Source organism: Macadamia integrifolia, chromosome 13 (genome assembly GCF_013358625.1).
Source record: "Macadamia integrifolia cultivar HAES 741 chromosome 13, SCU_Mint_v3, whole genome shotgun sequence".
NCBI classification, from domain to species: domain Eukaryota; kingdom Viridiplantae; phylum Streptophyta; class Magnoliopsida; order Proteales; family Proteaceae; genus Macadamia; species Macadamia integrifolia.
In genome coordinates, this window is record NC_056569.1 from 3,337,215 (window position 1) to 3,355,435 (window position 18,221).

General features: G+C 38.7%; 1 protein-coding gene and 1 pseudogene across 1 annotated transcript; both read left to right on the forward strand.

Moving 5' to 3' along the window:
• The first annotated feature begins 855 nt into the window (after nucleotides 1-855).
• On the forward strand, nucleotides 856-7,130 carry LOC122058759 (disease resistance protein RPV1-like). Its single transcript, XM_042621431.1, has 5 exons — nucleotides 856-1,667; nucleotides 3,405-4,506; nucleotides 4,655-4,933; nucleotides 5,035-6,159; nucleotides 6,264-7,130. Exons 1-5 carry the CDS (start codon nucleotides 1,174-1,176, stop codon nucleotides 6,891-6,893), a joined length of 3,630 nt encoding a protein of 1,209 aa, XP_042477365.1. The 5' UTR covers nucleotides 856-1,173; the 3' UTR covers nucleotides 6,894-7,130.
• A 4,462-nt stretch (nucleotides 7,131-11,592) lies between these two features.
• LOC122059818 lies at nucleotides 11,593-17,662 on the forward strand (annotated as a pseudogene).
• The last annotated feature ends 559 nt before the right edge of the window (nucleotides 17,663-18,221 follow it).

An 18,221-nucleotide genomic window follows, 5' to 3' on the forward strand; every position in this document is an offset into this window, starting at 1 on the left:
AGTCACCAGATCTCCGTCGGTCTCAGTCTCCGTCGGTCTCAGTCTCTCCGTCAGTGGTGGCAGAGTCACCAGATCTCCGTCGGTCTCCGATCTCTCTCAGGGTCACCAGATCTCCGTCGGTCACCAGATCTCCGTCGATCTCCGTCGGTCTCCGATCCCCAGTTTTGGGACGGTTCTCCTAAAAATGTTGTTCGAGTCTCCCTCGGTGGTGGCAGAGTCTGCAGATCTCCTAAAAATGTTGTTCAAGTCCGTCTTCAAATTATATAGTAAAAGGTAGGGAAATTTTAGTAAATATAAGCCAAGTGTAGGGGAGTAATAGTAAATTCCCCAAATAAAAATCACAGCCATGGAAAAGGAGTTTTTCGACTACGGGAAAGTATCTCATCTCAAGCGTCCCAACCTCCAGTCATGGCTGAACTCTTCTCAGCCCTCACTTTCCACCGGAATCCACTACTGTGCGCCATGTTCATAAGCTCAGCTATTGGGCATCCCCTCACACTTACTGCCCCTTCGCCATGAACTCCTCTGGGTCGACAGCCCTACTGCCACCTACTGTGCACATCCACATTACCAGTACCAGAAACTACAACATTCGAGGGAGAGAAGATGAGGAGAAGAAGAAGAGAGGGGTTTTATGGGTATGCAGGGAAGTTGCGCTGCTTTATGCGGAGGAAAAGGAAAAGGAAAAGGAAAAGGAAAAGGAAAAGGTGAAGGTGGGTCTCACATAATTGATATGAAAATTTAATTCTAAAAAACTTTTAATTGGACACGTGTCTTCACAATAATTGTATTAGGACGGTCCTGGTGTAATTATTGGCTACACATTGCAGTGCGGAGTCACTTAGTCACATATTTGTGATTGGCAACTTCCCATAGCTTCGCCGCCGTGTAATCTAAGGCTCACAGCTTTACCCTTTCGTTTTTTATTAGGTTCTCTTTTGGTCATCAATCATACGAATCGTGTTGTTCATTCCCTGTTTGTTGTATCAGTTTCAAGAACTTCTGTCGTCAGGCCAATTGTAGCAGCAGGCGCTTTTGCTTCTTAGGTGCTCATCAGCAAAGATCTTTTGTCATTTGGAGTTTTTCCCTTCCCTGTTTTGTACTCTGATTTTTGTGTTACTTTAGTTCTCTTGCTCTGCAAATTCTGTTCTTGACTTTCTGTTATTGTACGCAATGGATTCGAAGTGTACAAGAGAAGGTTCGTCATCTTCTACTCCTTGTTGGAATTACGATGTGTTCTTAAGTTTCAGAGGTGAAGACACACGCAAAAACTTCACCGATCACCTCTACACTGCTTTGCTTCAAAAAGGGATCAACACCTTCAGAGATGATGACGAGCTCAAGAGAGGAGAAGATATCGCCTCGGAGCTGCTGAAAGCAATCGAAAAATCGAGGATTTCTGTCATTGTTTTTTCCAAGAACTATGCTTCTTCCAGGTGGTGTCTCGATGAACTCGTCAAGATAATCGAGTGCAGAGAGATCGGCCAAATGGTTCTGCCTGTTTTCTATGATGTTGATCCATCGGATGTTCGGAAACAGAGTGGGATCTTCGGGGAAGGATTCGCGAGGCAGGAAGAGCGTTTCAAGGTTGAGACGGAGAAGGTGGAGAGCTGGAGGAGAGCTCTTAAAAAAGCTGGGAATTTATCAGGGTGGGATCTACGAAATGGGTAATCCTCACTAAAACCCCTTTTTCTCGGATTTGGATCTTCTCCACTACAATATATATTTTGTTTTTGGACTTTAGTGGCCCTTGCAAGATAAAGTCATTTCTCATGTTCTTGGAGATTGAGGTTCCACATTTCTTGGTGCGAGGGGCGAAGGGAATAACTAGTTTGGTTTTAATTATTGGGATAGGATCAGGTGTATCGGTCAATCCATATCGGAATGGCGGGTCTCCAATCTGATATTTTGGATGATTCTTTGCATCATATTATGGATCGGTGGAATCGGTTGATCCAACAAAGTTGGGATCATGATTCAGTTAAGCACAGAATTAAGAGTTTAACCAGATATTCTTTTTTTTTTTCTTAGGGCCCGTTTGATAACGTTTCTGCCGTTTCTGTTTTAAGAAACGGCATAAACATAAATTTTTGTTTCTAAAAATAGAAACGGAATTGAAGGTGTTTGATAAGTCATGTTTTTAGAAGTTGATAGTAACCAATGAAAGAATGGCCACAAGTCGTTTCCAGAAACGGCGAAACAAGTTTCGCCTAGGTCGTTTCTTGAACCATAAATAAGTAAAAATTTCTATTTCTATTTCTGAAAATAGGTGAAACGAAACAGTTTTATCAAATGCTTTTTACTCCATTTCTACTGTTTCTGGAAACAGAAACAGCAGAAGCGCGTTTCTTAAAACGTTATTAAACGGGCCCTTAGTTTTTTCCTAGATTTGAGATTGGGGAACTACAAAACTCAGGGAATAAAAAAAAAAAAAAAAAAATTGGTTTTGGATGGATCTAACTCTTCTGTATTAAAAATCCATGGAAAAAAAAATTTGTCTTGTAAAAAATTTCTGTTCTTCGTAGAGTAACACGATCTGAGTCTCTGATACTATTTACCGAAGACAAATCACTCGTTAATACAAGGATCCATATTTAGACAACGACTGGAATAATCCACCGATTCAGATCTTGCAGGCGAATGCAAGGATTCAGTCCTGAGAGATATAAAAGAACGACTGACAGAATAAGGCAGTGGAGGATGACTGCAAGTACATTTACAGGAAGGAGAGAGAGAGAGAGAGAGAGAGAGAGAGAGAGAGAGAGAGAGAGAGAGAGAGAGGTGTTCATTTGTCTTTTCATGTGCCTTGCCTTAATAATTACCATCAAATGCCATACATTATTATTATCATCAAATATTCTTACAAAAAAAAAAAATGGTTTGCGAATGACGAGTATTCACGCTTTCGGCTTGACTAGTCCTGTGGGTCTATACTGACCCTACAATCGCATGGACTGTGTCATATCGAGGTTGAATGAGAACCATTCGACTTTTATCAAAAGCAATGAAGAGCACTAAACACCCCATGTGAGTGGCTCCAAGAAGATAAGAGGAGTCGAACTATGAATCACACGCTTCTTGAAGCAAAGGTCCCTTGCCAAAATTTTGCATTCGATAGGACTTGTCAAACTTGCTAACCATCAGTATAAGAATTCCATTACTTGCTTTCCTCTTTAGTCACTCTAAATGAGTTAGTCTTTCTAACAAATGATTTTGTTTATTTGAAAAAAATTTGGCTTGATTCCTTTTGCATAATATCTTATATATTTTATTGTTTTGTTACTAGCAAAGACCAAAATTAAACAGCGTAGAATTTACTTAAAATTTCAGTTTGCCTTGATCGCTTCTCAATTTGTTACGAATATGATAAGCTTATATTTTCTTGGTTGGTTTACAATTTACAGATATGAGTCAAAATTTATCCAGAGTATTGTTGACAAGGTTTTGAGTAACTTGAATCGAACACATTTTCATGTTTCCAAGTACCAAGTTGGATTAGAATCCCGCTTGAAGCAAATGAAATCATTGTTAAATGTCGGATCAGATGATATTCGCATCGTAGGGATCTGTGGTATGGGGGGCATTGGTAAGACCACCATTGCCAAGGCTGTCTTTAACGTATTCTTACGTAGATTTGAAGGTTGCAGTTTTCTTGCAAATGTTAGAGAACTGTCAGGACAACCCAATGGTTTGGTTCATTTACAAGAACAACTTCTTTCTGATATCCTAATGGTAGGAAACATGAAAATAACCAGTGTAGATAGAGGTGTCAATATGATCAGTGAAAAGCTTTTCTCCAAAAAGGTTCTTGTTGTCCTTGATGATGTGGATCAATTGACCCAATTAAATGCATTGGCTGGAAGGCGTAGTTGGTTCGGTTTGGGAAGTAGAATCATCATAACAACCAGGGATGTGCATTTGTTAAATGGTGTCAAGGTTGATGAAATATATAAGATCACGGAATTGAATACAGAGGAATCTCTTAAGCTCTTTAGTTGGTATGCCTTTGGAAATGATCATCCGACAAATGATTATTTGGAGCTCTCAAAGAGTATAGTTGGTTATGTCAATGGACTTCCTTTAGCTCTTGAAGTTTTGGGTTCTTTTCTATTTGATAAAAGCATTATTGAATACAAGAGTGCACTTGAGAAATTGAAATGGATTCCATATCATGAAATTCAAAGGAAACTTAGAATAAGTTATGATGCTTTAAATGATGATTTGGAGAAGGATATATTCCTTGATATTGCATGTTTCTTTATTGGGATGGACAAGGACCATGTAATTGGAATACTTGGCAGCTGCAATTTCTTCCCAGAAATTGGCATTAGTGTTCTCATCCATAGGTCTCTCATAACAATCAATGAAAAGAATCAGGTGATGATCCATGATTTACTTCGAGATATGGGACGGGAAATTGTTCGTGAAGAATCCCCAAAGGAGCCTGGTAAACGCAGCAGATTATGGTTTTATGATGACGTCCACAATGTCTTGACAAAACATACGGTAAGAGTATATGAAATTAAGAGGAAAGCACATTTTCTTTTCAACAGTTTAAAGTCAATATTAGTGTGGAAAGGTTGTGGATGTGTTGCAGAGGTGAGGGTTGGGTGTGTGTGTATACAACATTCTTATTAATGTTCTTTGTTATCAGGGAACGGAAAATGTTGAAGGCCTTACTCTAAACATGCATGGAATTATAGCAGCAGATCATATCCGTACTGAAGCCTTTGCAAAGATGCAGAGGCTAAGACTTCTCCAATTCAATCATGTACACCTTGCTGGAAACTACAAACATTTTTCAAAGGAGTTGAGATGGCTATGTTGGTATGGTTTCCCTTTGAACTCCATACCTACTAACTTTCATCTTGAGAACCTTGTTATACTTGACATGCAACATAGCAAGATCAAATATCTTTGGAAGGGAATCAAGGTATGGTATAATCTGTCATTTATTTTCTTTCCTCGAATCAGATTCATATTTCTAAAAAATAATTACTTACTCCTTTTAGTTGTACCCTTCATTTTCGGCAGTTGCTCAAGAAGTTGAAAGTTCTGAATCTCAGTTATTCCCATGGCCTAACCCAAACCCCTGACTTTTCTGGACTCCCCATGGTTGAGAAATTGATATTTGAAGGTTGTACAAGTTTGGTTGCGGTTCACCATTCCATTGGAAAACTTGAGAGACTTGTGTTTTTTAGTTTAAAAGATTGTGTAAACTTGAGAAATCTACCAAACGGCATTTGTGAGTTGATATCTCTTGAAAATCTTATTCTTTGTGGTTGCTCAAAACTTGAAAAGTTGCCAGAAGACATTGGAAATATGAGATGTTTAAGGGAGCTTATTGTAGATGACACTGCCATACAAGAACTCCCCCTTTCTATTGGAATCCTGAAGAATCTCATAAGTTTATCTTTAAGTGGATGTAAGAGATCAACCTCTAAACATTGGAACCCATTCTATTGGTTTTGGAGTTCAGTAAGAAAAATACCTGATTCCATCACTGTGCTGCCAACTTCTCTCATGGGTTTATCCTCTTTAAGAAAACTAAATATGAGAAATTGCAATTTGTTGGAAGGTGCAATTCCTGGTGAGATTGGGAGCATGTGCTCATTGGAACATTTGGATATGGGCAATAACAAATTTTGTAGACTACCAACCAGTATCCGTCATCTTTCTCAACTGAAGTCCCTTAAGTTGGAAAACTGCACAAGGCTTCAATTCCTTCCAGAACTTCCATCAAGTTTAGAGGAACTTAATGCAGGTGGCTGCTCATCATTGGAACGATTATCAAATTTTGAAAGTCTATCCTCATTGATCAAGTTGGATATATGCTACACCAATTTTTGTACCCTACCAGCTTGCCTTGGTCGGTTTTCTCAGCTCAGGGACCTTGTAATAAGTAATTGCTCAAGGCTTCAAGTGCTCCCAGAGCTTCCATCAAGTTTAAGGGTATTAACTGCAATAGGTTGCACATCGATGGAAAGATTATCAGATGTTTCTAACTGTCATAACTTGCCCTTTTTATTCCTTGATGGTTGTCCAATGCTAGCTGAAATTCAAGGCTTTGAGAACTTGAAGTCCATAGAAGCTATTTTTATGAGGGGGCGCAACAATCTATCAAATAATTGTAAGAGTCTTGAGAGTCGTCTCGTCCAGGTTCTCTCCCTTCTCCTCCTTCTCTCTCTCTCTCTCTCTCTCTCTCTCTCTCTCTCTCTCTCTCTCTCTCTCTCTCTCACAGTTTCATGATTTCTATGGAACAGGGATTGTGTGGGCATGGTATGTTGGACATATATCTTTCTGGGAGCAAGGTTCCAGATTACTTCTACCATCGTAGTATGGGGTGTTCAATCATTTTTGAGGTTCCTCCGCTTTCAGATAGGAAGATCCAAGGGTTAACTGTATGTGCTGTTTGGACAGGCAAGAAAGAACCATATGAATTTGTCTCAAGAAATACTCTTCCTGTTATTATTCATAATAAAACAAAGGGTCATGCAAGTGAAATCGCCCCACTTTTGTATCCTTTGAAGGCCTATTATCAAGATGAGTTGTTGGTAGCCCATATACCACGTACTGACTTGGATTTTCCATTGGAGCATGGTGATCAAATTGAAGTTTCAGTAAATATAGGAGAAAAATTCCAGTTGAAAGAGTGTGGAGTGAATCTAGTGTATGAACAAGATGAGAAATGTTCCCGGCCGTCAGACAGTGAAGCAGTGATTGGATGTGGTAGCTCCCATTTGTGTGCTGCTGATGTTATCAACACAGATAATTCAGGTGTTAGAATTGGGGTTAAGAGAGGTCTAAATGAAGAAGTGGGTCTCCAAGGTGATCAGTCTACTGAAGAACAAGAACCTAAGAGGTTGAGGACCAAGCTTAGTCCAGACAATTGAGGATTCTATGGAGTTACTTCAAACCTTCTTAACTTTTAGAGAAACCAAAGTTGATTCATCAAGGTAAGCTCAATAGGGTAGGCATTATGTAGCCTTTTTAGTGATTTTATTTGGCAATTGCTGTTGTATTCTTATAGAGGGGAAAGGGTGTGAGAGAAGATTTGTTTTGAGTCTTTGAAAGGGAAAAAGATCTGTATTATATCAGAAATTAAGTGTGTTTCATTCATTTAATAATAAAATTGATGCTTGAGATTAAAGATCGGAGAACAACTAAATACTAATGGTCGTAATGTTGGCCTTACAGCATAGAACTAGAACAGATGCCAAGACACTATCAAAACAGGGGAACGCAACAGAGAGTTAAACTGTTAAACTGTGCTCTCGTCATCCCTCAAAATAATACATTACTTACTCCACAAGCCTTCAGTGGATAGGATAAAACTGCAAACCAGGGGGGAGGCAAAATCTCAGTTCTGTTTAACTGGACCAGTGTACTTATCCAGCATCTGATGCATCAAAGTAAATACACTAAAAGAAATCTGCTTGTTTGCTCATGCTGAATTTTCACCTATCTAATTGTTGCTATAGGTTCTATTGAATGGTGGGTACTAATCTTGAGAATATGATTCACAAGGCATTTCTAGGAATATTATTGACATTACCTCAAATCTAAAACCAAATCCCAAATATATATATATATATATATATATATTTGGGTTGGGGGGGGGGGGGGGGGGGGGGAGGGATTGGATGTGCAGGGTCGTGTAGGCAGGACTAGAGGTGCAAGTTCTACCTGGCGAAACCCAAGCCTGGACTGGGTTTTCCATTTGTCTTCATTGCTTTTCTTGGTTTCCATTCCCTCAGGATAAATAATTGCACAAGGCTTCAAGAGCTTTTACAGCTTCCATGAAGTTTAGTTGACCTATATGCAAATGGTTGCACATTAATGGAAAGATTATCAAATGTGTTTTCCAGAATTTATACTACAATCCATTTTGCGTATGGCTAATAAAACTCGAACAGAAAGATAGGAAGCTCTTGATGAATCATTTTATTTTGACGAGTAAATAGTTTTCTCGATCTAGCTCCTCTCCAATTAATTAGCCGCCCAATTAGTTATTCTTTTTCCATAGTTTTCTGTGACGTAAAGATTGTACTCATAGATCCACAGTGACTCAAGAGTACTTCATGAGTTGTGAATCAATAAATTCATAATCAGGAAAAAAATATATAGCACAACCCTGATGATTAAAGAGCGGTTGGGGGAACAGAACTCAAGTGAAATAAGAAAATAGTAAAGTTGCTTCATTGGTTTCCTTATTTTCTCATTGCTTTTGAGGAAAGTTGCATGAAAATAGAATCATGATTTGTATGTGAAAACTGTACCAGGATGATCTGGAGCAAAATCCATCAGAGGGTAAGGAGCCGATGAAGTGATTCCCCGTAACTGAAGCTCTTTCAAATTATGAAGAGCTGAGACCCCATCAGGTACACAACAATAAAAGGCATTGTGAGAAAGATCCAAGATTCTAAGCTTTGTTCAATGACCAAAACCCCGTTAATGAAACTTGGGTTCCCTAAAAAATGATCCTTTGACATATTGAGACCACCCAAAGAGGAACATTTGGTTTGAGAACTTGGAATGGGCCCTTCCAACTTGAACTTATTTTTCCACCTTTTAAGATCATGAAATTATTGTCCCCAAACAAATGAGAATACCCTTCATCAGAAGACAGGATGGGTAGAGTCTGATATTTAGGCATTGTTTGACAACATTCTGTTTCTGCTGTTTCTGCGTTTTCTTGTTCCCAAAAAAGGAAAAACAACTTAAAAAGCGTTTGATAAAGTTGTTCGGTTTCATCCGTTTCTAGGAACATAAATCAAAATTTATGCTTATTTACAAGTTGGACTTGTTTCGTTGTTTTTATAAACGAATTTGAAAGAAAAAAAAAAAGGAGGCTATTGTGCCCGATAAATCTCTCAACTATGTAAACCTAAAAAGAGGCAACCAAACCCTCTCTCCCTTTTGGGCATCCGATGATACTATTTGGTTTTTTAGTGGCATTATGTTTGCCAAAAAACGTTTCGAGAAATAGGTTTCTCAAACATCAAAAAATCCGTTTTTATTTCCAGAAACTTGAAAAGTCATTTCTGCTGTTTCTAGAGACAAGAAACAACAGAAATGTTATCAAACAGTGCCTTAGCCGACCCACTTGTATATACCAATTTCCCACAATGATGGGATTGAAGAGCATGTGCTCGGAGACCAATTTCATCCATTTAATCTAAAACTTGAAAAATAATTAACCTAACCCAACCTAACCAAAGGACCCTGTCAAAGCTTGCAAAACCAGATTTCAATCATTTGTGGCAGTATGAACGTTTAATTATGGGTAATTTACAGTGCCACCCACTTGAGAATGCCACAATTATGTGAACACCCCTTATGTTTCACCAAATTAGAGTCAGACTCCCGCCAATCAATTCTTTTGGCGTCCCGTCTTAATCTACAGTATCTAACTGAATGAGATTTCTCGTAAATGTATTCCATTTTTCTCAGGTTAACCAGAAGAGGTAAATTACATGAGTTTCAAACTTGAATTTGGATTAATAATCAGTTTTTTATTTCCTCCCACCTTTAGAAGAATGAAGTATAGACACCCACCACCCTATCGTTAGAATTTTCTGAAAGGTAACTATCTCGGTTTCATATTAATATTCAGCATTCAATGCGGGTCGAAGCATATGGTTGCCGGGCTGGTTAAATGCTATTAATGAGAATAGTAATTCATTATTCTTAACAATAGGTCCAAGAGACTTTTTGTCCATCATGCGATTGCTCTAGGTTTACATACAACTACATTGATCTTAGTAAAAGGTGCTTTAGATGCACGTGGTTCCAAGTTAATGCCAGATAAAAAGGATTTTGGTTATAGTTGACAATCAATGTTAAGTCAAAAATTAAAAGGAAAATTTACTGCACCACCCTCTGGAGAATACCACAATTATAAGACCACCCTCTCTGTTTTACTAAATTATACTCAGACCCCTTACCTAATTGAAAAGTTAAAATGACCATTATATCCTGTCGTTAAAGGTTGGAAGTGATAGAATGCATTCACCTGCACACAACCAACCAACTAGACCGTGACCCTAGTTTCCAAACAACTAACACACACCGGCCAGCAAACATCGACGGCGAAGATCAGAACAATGGGTTCAAATCTGATAGCTAAGCTAGAAAGGCTTTTGCTCATATGCTTTACAGCAAAAGTTCGCTGCCGGCGGGAGCATCGTGACTAATCCAGATCTTTACCGATGGTTAAGTAACTCACAACACTTCAACTAAAAAAAAAATGGTAAAACCAGTGGCATTTCGAAGTAGGTCTATTCTGACGTTAGTAAGATAGATACCTCAAGAATCCATGCGATGGATTCCTCTCGAGCGGAAGCATCGAGTTCTCCTGGTGGAGTAATCCAATCCAGGCATGTACTCTCCTTTTTTTTTTTTTTTTTTTTTGATAGGTAGTGACTGAAAATGTTGATTACAAAACCCATAAAACTCCCGATTTCTCAAAAGAGAAAGTGAAGGGCAGATTCATTCCACAGATCCGAGGAAAATATGGCACGTATATCATTACAGTGTGTTGTGAATAACCAGAGATACCAGATCCAATAGAAATTTTAAAATTGAAAAAGAGTTCATGAGAGAGAGAGAGAGAATCTCCAAATGGAAACTGAAGAGGGAAGATCATATCTGGCTTACCCATCATCAGGGAGTTCACGACGAGGTAATTGTTCTTGAATGAATTAAGAGGAGCAGAGGTACTGATGCGATCTTTGTTGGTTTTACTGAACTAGAGGGTACTCAGTAGATGGATCTGCTCGCTCGCTCACTTTCGCGAGAGAGAGAGAGAGAGAAGCGACCAAGTGAATGTGGCATGTTCTCTCCTTCTTCTTCTAAGAATCCGGCAACTGGTTGCTGCTGTCGCCAATGCTGCTGTTGCCACCGTGATATCTGGCGATCATTGGGGAGAAAGGTATACTAACTATGGATTTGGGGTGGGGTTTATTACATGGGCATTTTAAGTACTCCACGGTTAATAAGGGCATTTTGGTATTTAAAATAAAATATAATTGTTCACATCAACAACTATAATATATTCCTTAACAGTAACTGACGGCAGGGGATTTGAGTATAATTTAATGAAACAGAGAGAATAGTCTTAAAATTGTGATATTCTCCATAGGGTGGCACGATCAATTTCTCAAATTAAAATGATGATTATATCATTTTCATTAAAACTCATTTTAACCAATTCCTCTTCACCCCTACCTCTTCTCCACTTTTTCTTCTTGTATTTGACGCAGCCGATGATCCTGAAAACCTTGATTTAAAAACCCTAGTTGCGGAATTGGTTGGTTGGATTCACTTTCGACTATTCCTAGGCCCAACCGATCTCTAGATCGTGCTTTGAAAACTCTGATCCCACCTTTCGTTTCCCCATTTCTCACGGTTGAAGATGGTGTCTGCAAACTCCCCTGTTCTTGCTCATCTCCCACATATTTAATCTTCAACAATAGAATCAAGGGAAAAAATAAAGATTTCAATGAAAAAATGATTTAAATAAACGAGATTTGGTCGTTCTTCTTTCTCTATACATTCCTCAGCTCTTTCCGCCATTTTTTAAAATTAATTATGGTTATTTTACTCCTAACATCTCTGCATTCGCCTCCTCCGCCGGAAAAAGGGAAACGTCGGGATGCCGGTGGACTATTTACCAGGTTCCGGCTAGACGGCATTCGTCACGGGTGCCGGAGGTTACATCGCTTCGTGGCTCGTCAAGTTTCTACTAGAGCGATGCTACACCGTTAAAGGAACTATAAGGAACCCAGGTTTCCGTCTTCCTCGATCACAACCCTTCTTTCTCTTTATCAGTATTTCTAGTACGTAAATTCATCTGGGTTTAGGGTTTTTTGATTCCAGATGATCGGAAGAACTCTCATTTTTTTGAGTAAAAAAATGATTTCTAGGAGACAGAAATTAAATTAATTTCTAGTAAATACTTACAACAAAATTGGTTTTGCCAATGTGAGAATCGCCCAAAATACTGATCTTGAGCATCACTGAATCAGATTCGGATTCGATATTAGCAGGAGAGATGGAAGACAAGTTACGCTGCAAATGCCAGTAACCGAATGACTTTCCAGGGTAGCAACCAAGAATCCGACCCCAAATTAACTAAAAGAGTCGCCGTGGGTGAGGGAATAGTAACTTATTACAATGCTATTTTAGGTACTTTATATTTATATTTAAAGAAGGGTATTTTGGTATTTAAAATAAAACATAGTTGCTGACATCAACATATAAAATATATTCCTTATAGTGACTGACGATAGGGGGTCTGAATTTAATTTGATGAAATAGAGGGGGTGTTCTTATAATTGTGGCATTCTTTTAGGGGGTGACGCTGTGATACTCTTTAATTATTAATCTTTGAATGTTTTGTCATTTATGTGTGCAGCGTGATGATTTCCAATGCAGTTTGGCATTCTACATCATCTATGAAGGGTGTGTGCCAACATGGAAAAACATCCTCTGCAGGGAGCTTCCGGCGCAATGAAGTGCAGTGAAGCTAGAGATGTTGACACATGGCAAAAAGTGATCGAATGATTGAGGTGCAATGTCCGTTCCATCGACCCATTTCACTTGCATCTCAGAATTTAACCCTAACCCGATAGGAACGTATCCATCTCAGAACTTATCCCTACCTTAATGCAATCTCTTCTCTAGGGTGAGAATGGGAGTTTAAAGTTTCCAAGCAGAGTATTATTGATAATTTGATGATTTCAGTTCTGTTGACGATAGCAAGGAAGTGTAATCCAGAGAGAGAGAGAGAGAGGAAGAACCAAATCAATAAATCTGAAACATTATTTCTACCTTCCAAAAGCTATAATTCATTACATTTCAACAAAGATTGGTCTCCACAAAGAAAAGAATTCTAAAGGGAAAAGGTCATCGATGAAGGATGAACAGAGAGTGCGTTCTTAGGTTGGAACATGTAGGGCCCGTTTGATTTTGTTTCCAAAAATGGTTTTTCTGTTTTTCTGTGCTTAGAAACAAAAAAAGAACACTCTAAAAACTGTTTGATTTTTTTGTTTCATTTCACTTATTTTAGAAATGGAAATTTTATGCCTATTTCTGTGTCTAGAAACAGGAATGGAGAAACAAGTTAGACTTGTTTTTCTCTTTATTGAAACAATTGGGAGAGAAAAATTATTAAAAAACCGATGCTTCATTCGACTACCTAACCCATTGAAACTTCTCGTTCAAAATTTTGGCTCTTCCCTGTTACCCAAAAGCGGCTGATCTCACACACAAATTAGACATGGCATCTAAGAAACAATTGATCAGTGTGTAGAAGCTCAATGAAGAGCCGTCGGCGTCGGAGGATTTGTACGGTGGAGGAGGTGGCAATGGTTGTACCGAAAGCGGACGATCCTTCACTTCTGGTGATGACGTTCAAAGCTTGGTTTATGGGTGTTACTTCCTGTTTTATGATTATGATCCTTCGCCGGCATCAACAGATCGGCTGTAGCCCCTGATTCATCTCGCATATGGTTTAATAAAAAATAAAAAAGAACCCCTTAAAACTCACAGAAATCAGTGGCAATGTTAGGTGTTTTCAGTCGCCGATTTTGGCCATCGACAATAGCCAAATGATTGGAAAAATCTATTCATCCTTCGCCGACATCAACAGATCGGTTGTAGCCCCTGTATCATCTCACATATGGTTTAATTAAAAAAAAATGAACCCCTTAAAACTCGCAGTAATCAATTGCGGTGTTAGGTGTTTTTAGTCACCAGTTTTGGCCATCGATAGTAGCCATATGATCGGCAAAATATGTTCATCCTTCACCGGCATCAACAGATCGGCTGTAGCCCTTGATTCATCTCGCATATGGTTTAATCGAAAAAAAAAACCCCTTAAAACTCAGTGGCAGTGTTAGGTGTTTTCATTCGTCTCTTCTCCATGTCTTAGTTTGGACATTGGATTGAAGGGTTTGACCGTTGGATGATGAGATTTGAAATTGTACAGGAAAGTTGTATCTTTCAACTCTCCTCTTAATCAATCTTTGCGGAAATTATTCTCGGAAACAGATTTATCAAACATTTTTTTTAATTCCCAAAACTGATTCTTAGAACAAAAACAAATTTTGTTTATGCCGTTTCTAGACACGTAAACAGAAAAAACAAAATCAAACGGGTCCTAAAAATTGCATTTTTTATTAGCCTGCTGGAGTAGTGATCTCTAACAAAATCTTGGTGAACCTTAACGCCATACTTGGTGGATCTCATCAAAACAAGGACATCACACCTCTTGGATTTGGTCATTCGATCAGAAATAGGTTTGCTATTGGTCCTACCTTTCGGAAGGGATGGAAGAGAAGGGAAAAAAAGTGTAAAAAGACACAAAAAAGATTGAAATTGGAAAATTTACAACTCTGTTTATCTGGAAAATTTCAAAACAGAGCTCCAAGCTACATAGATAAAGAAATGGCGAATCTAAACAGAGAAAAAAATACTGAAATTGGTAAGAAAATAAAAGGAGAAGCTCCTTACAAAGAGCTATATCCTTTTTTTTCCTTTTTCCTTTGTATCTCGCAGGGCGCCGATTGGCCTTTCTGGTTGCTGTTCTGTCGAGGTCGCAGGAAGCTGATCGCTCGTCCGTCGTTGCTGGTCTGTTGTCGCTGGTAGAGGTTGCAGGAAGCTGGTAGTTGGTCTCTTTGAGGAACAAATCGAAAATCCTAGAATGTCCCTGCTCGTGACTTAGTTGAAGAATGGGAAAGTGAAGGAAAAAGCTTCTGAGATAAGATACGTTCCTACCGGGTTAGGGTTAAATTCTGGTCTGCAAGGGTAGATGGAACGGACATTGCACCATTCGATCGCTTTTTGCCACGTGTCAATATCTCTAGTTTCACTGCACCTCACCGTGCCAAAAGCTCCCTGCAAAGGATGTTATTTCCATGGGTTGTGTTTTGGCCTGCCAGAAGGACAGGTACGGGCCCAAGCTGTTGACATTTCGCTACAACACCGGTAGCGATGCTTGGAATTTCAACGATGGTGTGTGGGGTGAAGAGTCAGAACCTATAAGAAGATGGAAAAAAATCATCTGTAATTTCGATCTCGTATAATTTCGTGAAATATCACCTTTAGGGGATGACACGTATATTGATACCAATGCAATGGTTCAGATTTGATTTAAATGCCTTTTCACTGATTTAATGTTTTATTAGTTGTACCAGATCTGGGCCATTGTATTGGTATCAATACATGTGTCACCGTCTGAAGGTGGTATTATACGAAATTGTACGAGATCGAAATTGCAGACGATTTCAACCCAGTGTTTTCAGAACTAAGACTTTGACTCATTCTTTGATCACAACCCATTAATGCTTTATTTCACAGAGACTGTGTTTATGATCTATTGGCTTGCAGAGTTAGGGATGGTGATCATCACAGTTCACTGTTCATGGTAGGGGTGTCAAGCGGTCAGGCTAGGATGGTCTTGGTTGAGCTTAGTTGGGCTCGATCAATTTCTAAGGCTGTATTGTGAACACCTATTTAACTAAATGGGTTTACCTAGCACGAACATTATACAGTTAATAGATCTCTTCTTTTGACTATCTTTTGTTTCGATCAGTATAACAATATCATGTTTTTACTAAAGTAAATTGTTTGCCTTATTTTACAGAATATATATATATATATATATATTAATACTGATACTATAGTATATGTAAATGACTTGTTTATTAATGAAAATTTTCTTTTGAAAAATAAAGAAAAAGGAAGAACAAAAAACGCAAGCAAGCATGAGTGAATGACAACACAACATATGATTAAAACAATGAATTGAAAGATGAAAGACTACAAAATGTTATCGGGTTAATACTTTCAATCCATTATACTAAAAGTACTAAAAAATAAAAAAACACATTGTATGTTTTTTAAAAGACCATCGGAATCAAGAAAGGCCCAAAGTCAATGCCGTCTTGACTAGGTTAAGGTGCAAATCATAATTGATTCCCTTATTAGTCACTCCTCACTTTTCATTCTTTATTTCATTTCTGTGCATGGTTTCAAGCATTGGTATAATATGGTCCAATAGTGTCAATATCAATATTGATATCTAATCAATCTCAATCCGTTATCTGTACCGTTTTAGGGATAAAATAACAATATATATATATATATATATTTTAACTAAGAGTAAAAGTGTTCGATACACACCTATCCTACTGGATATCAATCTGTACCAATATTAGTATCGGATTGATAATTAAATCCTTGCTCCTCACTTTACCAACTCACATGAGTGTGGTTGGCAACTTCCATCAGCTTACCACAGTGTAGGGGTGTCAATTCTGAGCCCATACAGGTAGGCCCGATCGAGTCCGATTGGACTGGCTAGCCCGTCAGGTGTTTGATCGAATCAACACATTTATAAGGTCGATTTGAACCGACTCGTTGTAACCCGACCCAGCCCGACCCCTTTAATACTATATAAAATTCCTATTTTCCATTACTATTAAAAAACTAATTAAACTTTCTTACCTTTTACTTTGTGATAGGATTTGATTTAATTAACTTCTGTTTTGTAAGTTGTAACGGTCATAATTTCTTATTTAAAAAAAAAAAAAAAACAATAATAACACATCACTTATCTTCTTTATTAAAGAGTTGCGTCACATATTTCTGGGCCTTTAACCCACTCAAGAAAATAATTTTATAGTAGGCAAGTTTAAAGCCTGTTTAGACTTAAATAGGTTTATAGCCCAGTTAAGGCCCAATTAAGGCTCGTTAAAAGAAGCCCAATTAAAACCTGACACCGGCTGGCCCAATTATAAATCGTACCCTAGGCCCTTTTATTTAAACGGGTGTTCACAATACAAGACTTCCAAGTGGTTGGGCCTAGTCGACCAACCCGGCCCGATCGATTGACACCCTTACGATGCCGTGTAATCTATGGGTCAAGTCGCCATAAAATTCCTAACAAAGTATATTGAATTGGCCAAATGAAGCAGCGGGTTGGACTCGGTTCTTATAAGAAACAGGGATAATATCCACCTCCAATAGTCACATCCATGGAATCAAGTATCGGTATCGAATCAGCCATATTGGATCGGTATCGGCTGAGACTGATCCCGATACCTGAACAATCCTGATGGGTATCGATATCGCCCTGGGTATCAGATACCGATCCGACCCGATCCGTTAAAAGTGTCCCAGCTCCTAAGCGTCCCAGAGTCGAAGAAGATGATAAATGACGCGATGTCGAAGTTGGAGGAGGCACTGTTAATCATCCAAAGAAGCTTGACACCCTCTGGTGCTCTGGTGCTTAGGAAATGCACACACTTCCAATGCTTTTCTGAAACCGGATCATGATGTTGCAAAGATTTGATTTGATAAGGCGTCTCAGTATTTCCAGCTAGCAGTAGATGAAGATCCAGGGAATGAGCTTTACCTCAAGGCTTTAGAAGTGATTGCGAAGGCCCCAGAATTACATATGGAGATCCATAAGCCCGGGCTTGTTCAACAGTTTATGGGGGGAGGATCTTCGACTTCTTCAAATGTGAAGGGATCAAAGAAGAAGAAAAGCAGCGACCTTAAGTATGACATATTTGGATGGATAATCCTTGTTGTTGGCATTGTCGCATGGGTAGGAATGGCAAAGTCCCATGTTCCTCCACCACCGCTTCCCTGAGCGTGATCCAGTAGCAGTTTGATGAAGACTTGAGAGTTCTTTTTTTTTTTTTTGTTAACCCGTATATTATCTGAACCTGGGAAGCCCCAAGAATTTTATTAATAAAATTTGATTGAAAAAACATACAAGTGGGGGACACAACCGGCCTTACCCAACCCAGGAGGAAACAAATACTCAACTATCACTCACAAATCCCAAAACAAACAACTTCAAAAAAAACCTATTACATATGAAAGATTGGTAAACCAACTTTGTCCTCTGGAATGATGCAGCTAAGAGAACCTGGGAGAAGACCATAGAAATTCGAGTTTAATGTAGATTCACAAGCCAAATTAGCTAACCAGTCCACTGCTCGATTACTTTCTCGAAATGAAAATGAGATTTGGGCTCTTAGGGAACCGTAGAAGTTTATAACTTCCTGAAACCAATACCAGCAGGTCAATAAATTACAGCATCTTTGGGTGACAAACTTCACAATGAAGGAGTCCGAATTAACATAAAAATCAGAGAGGCCCAATTCCCCACACAATCTCAATCCGTCTCTAAGTGCTCTCAACTT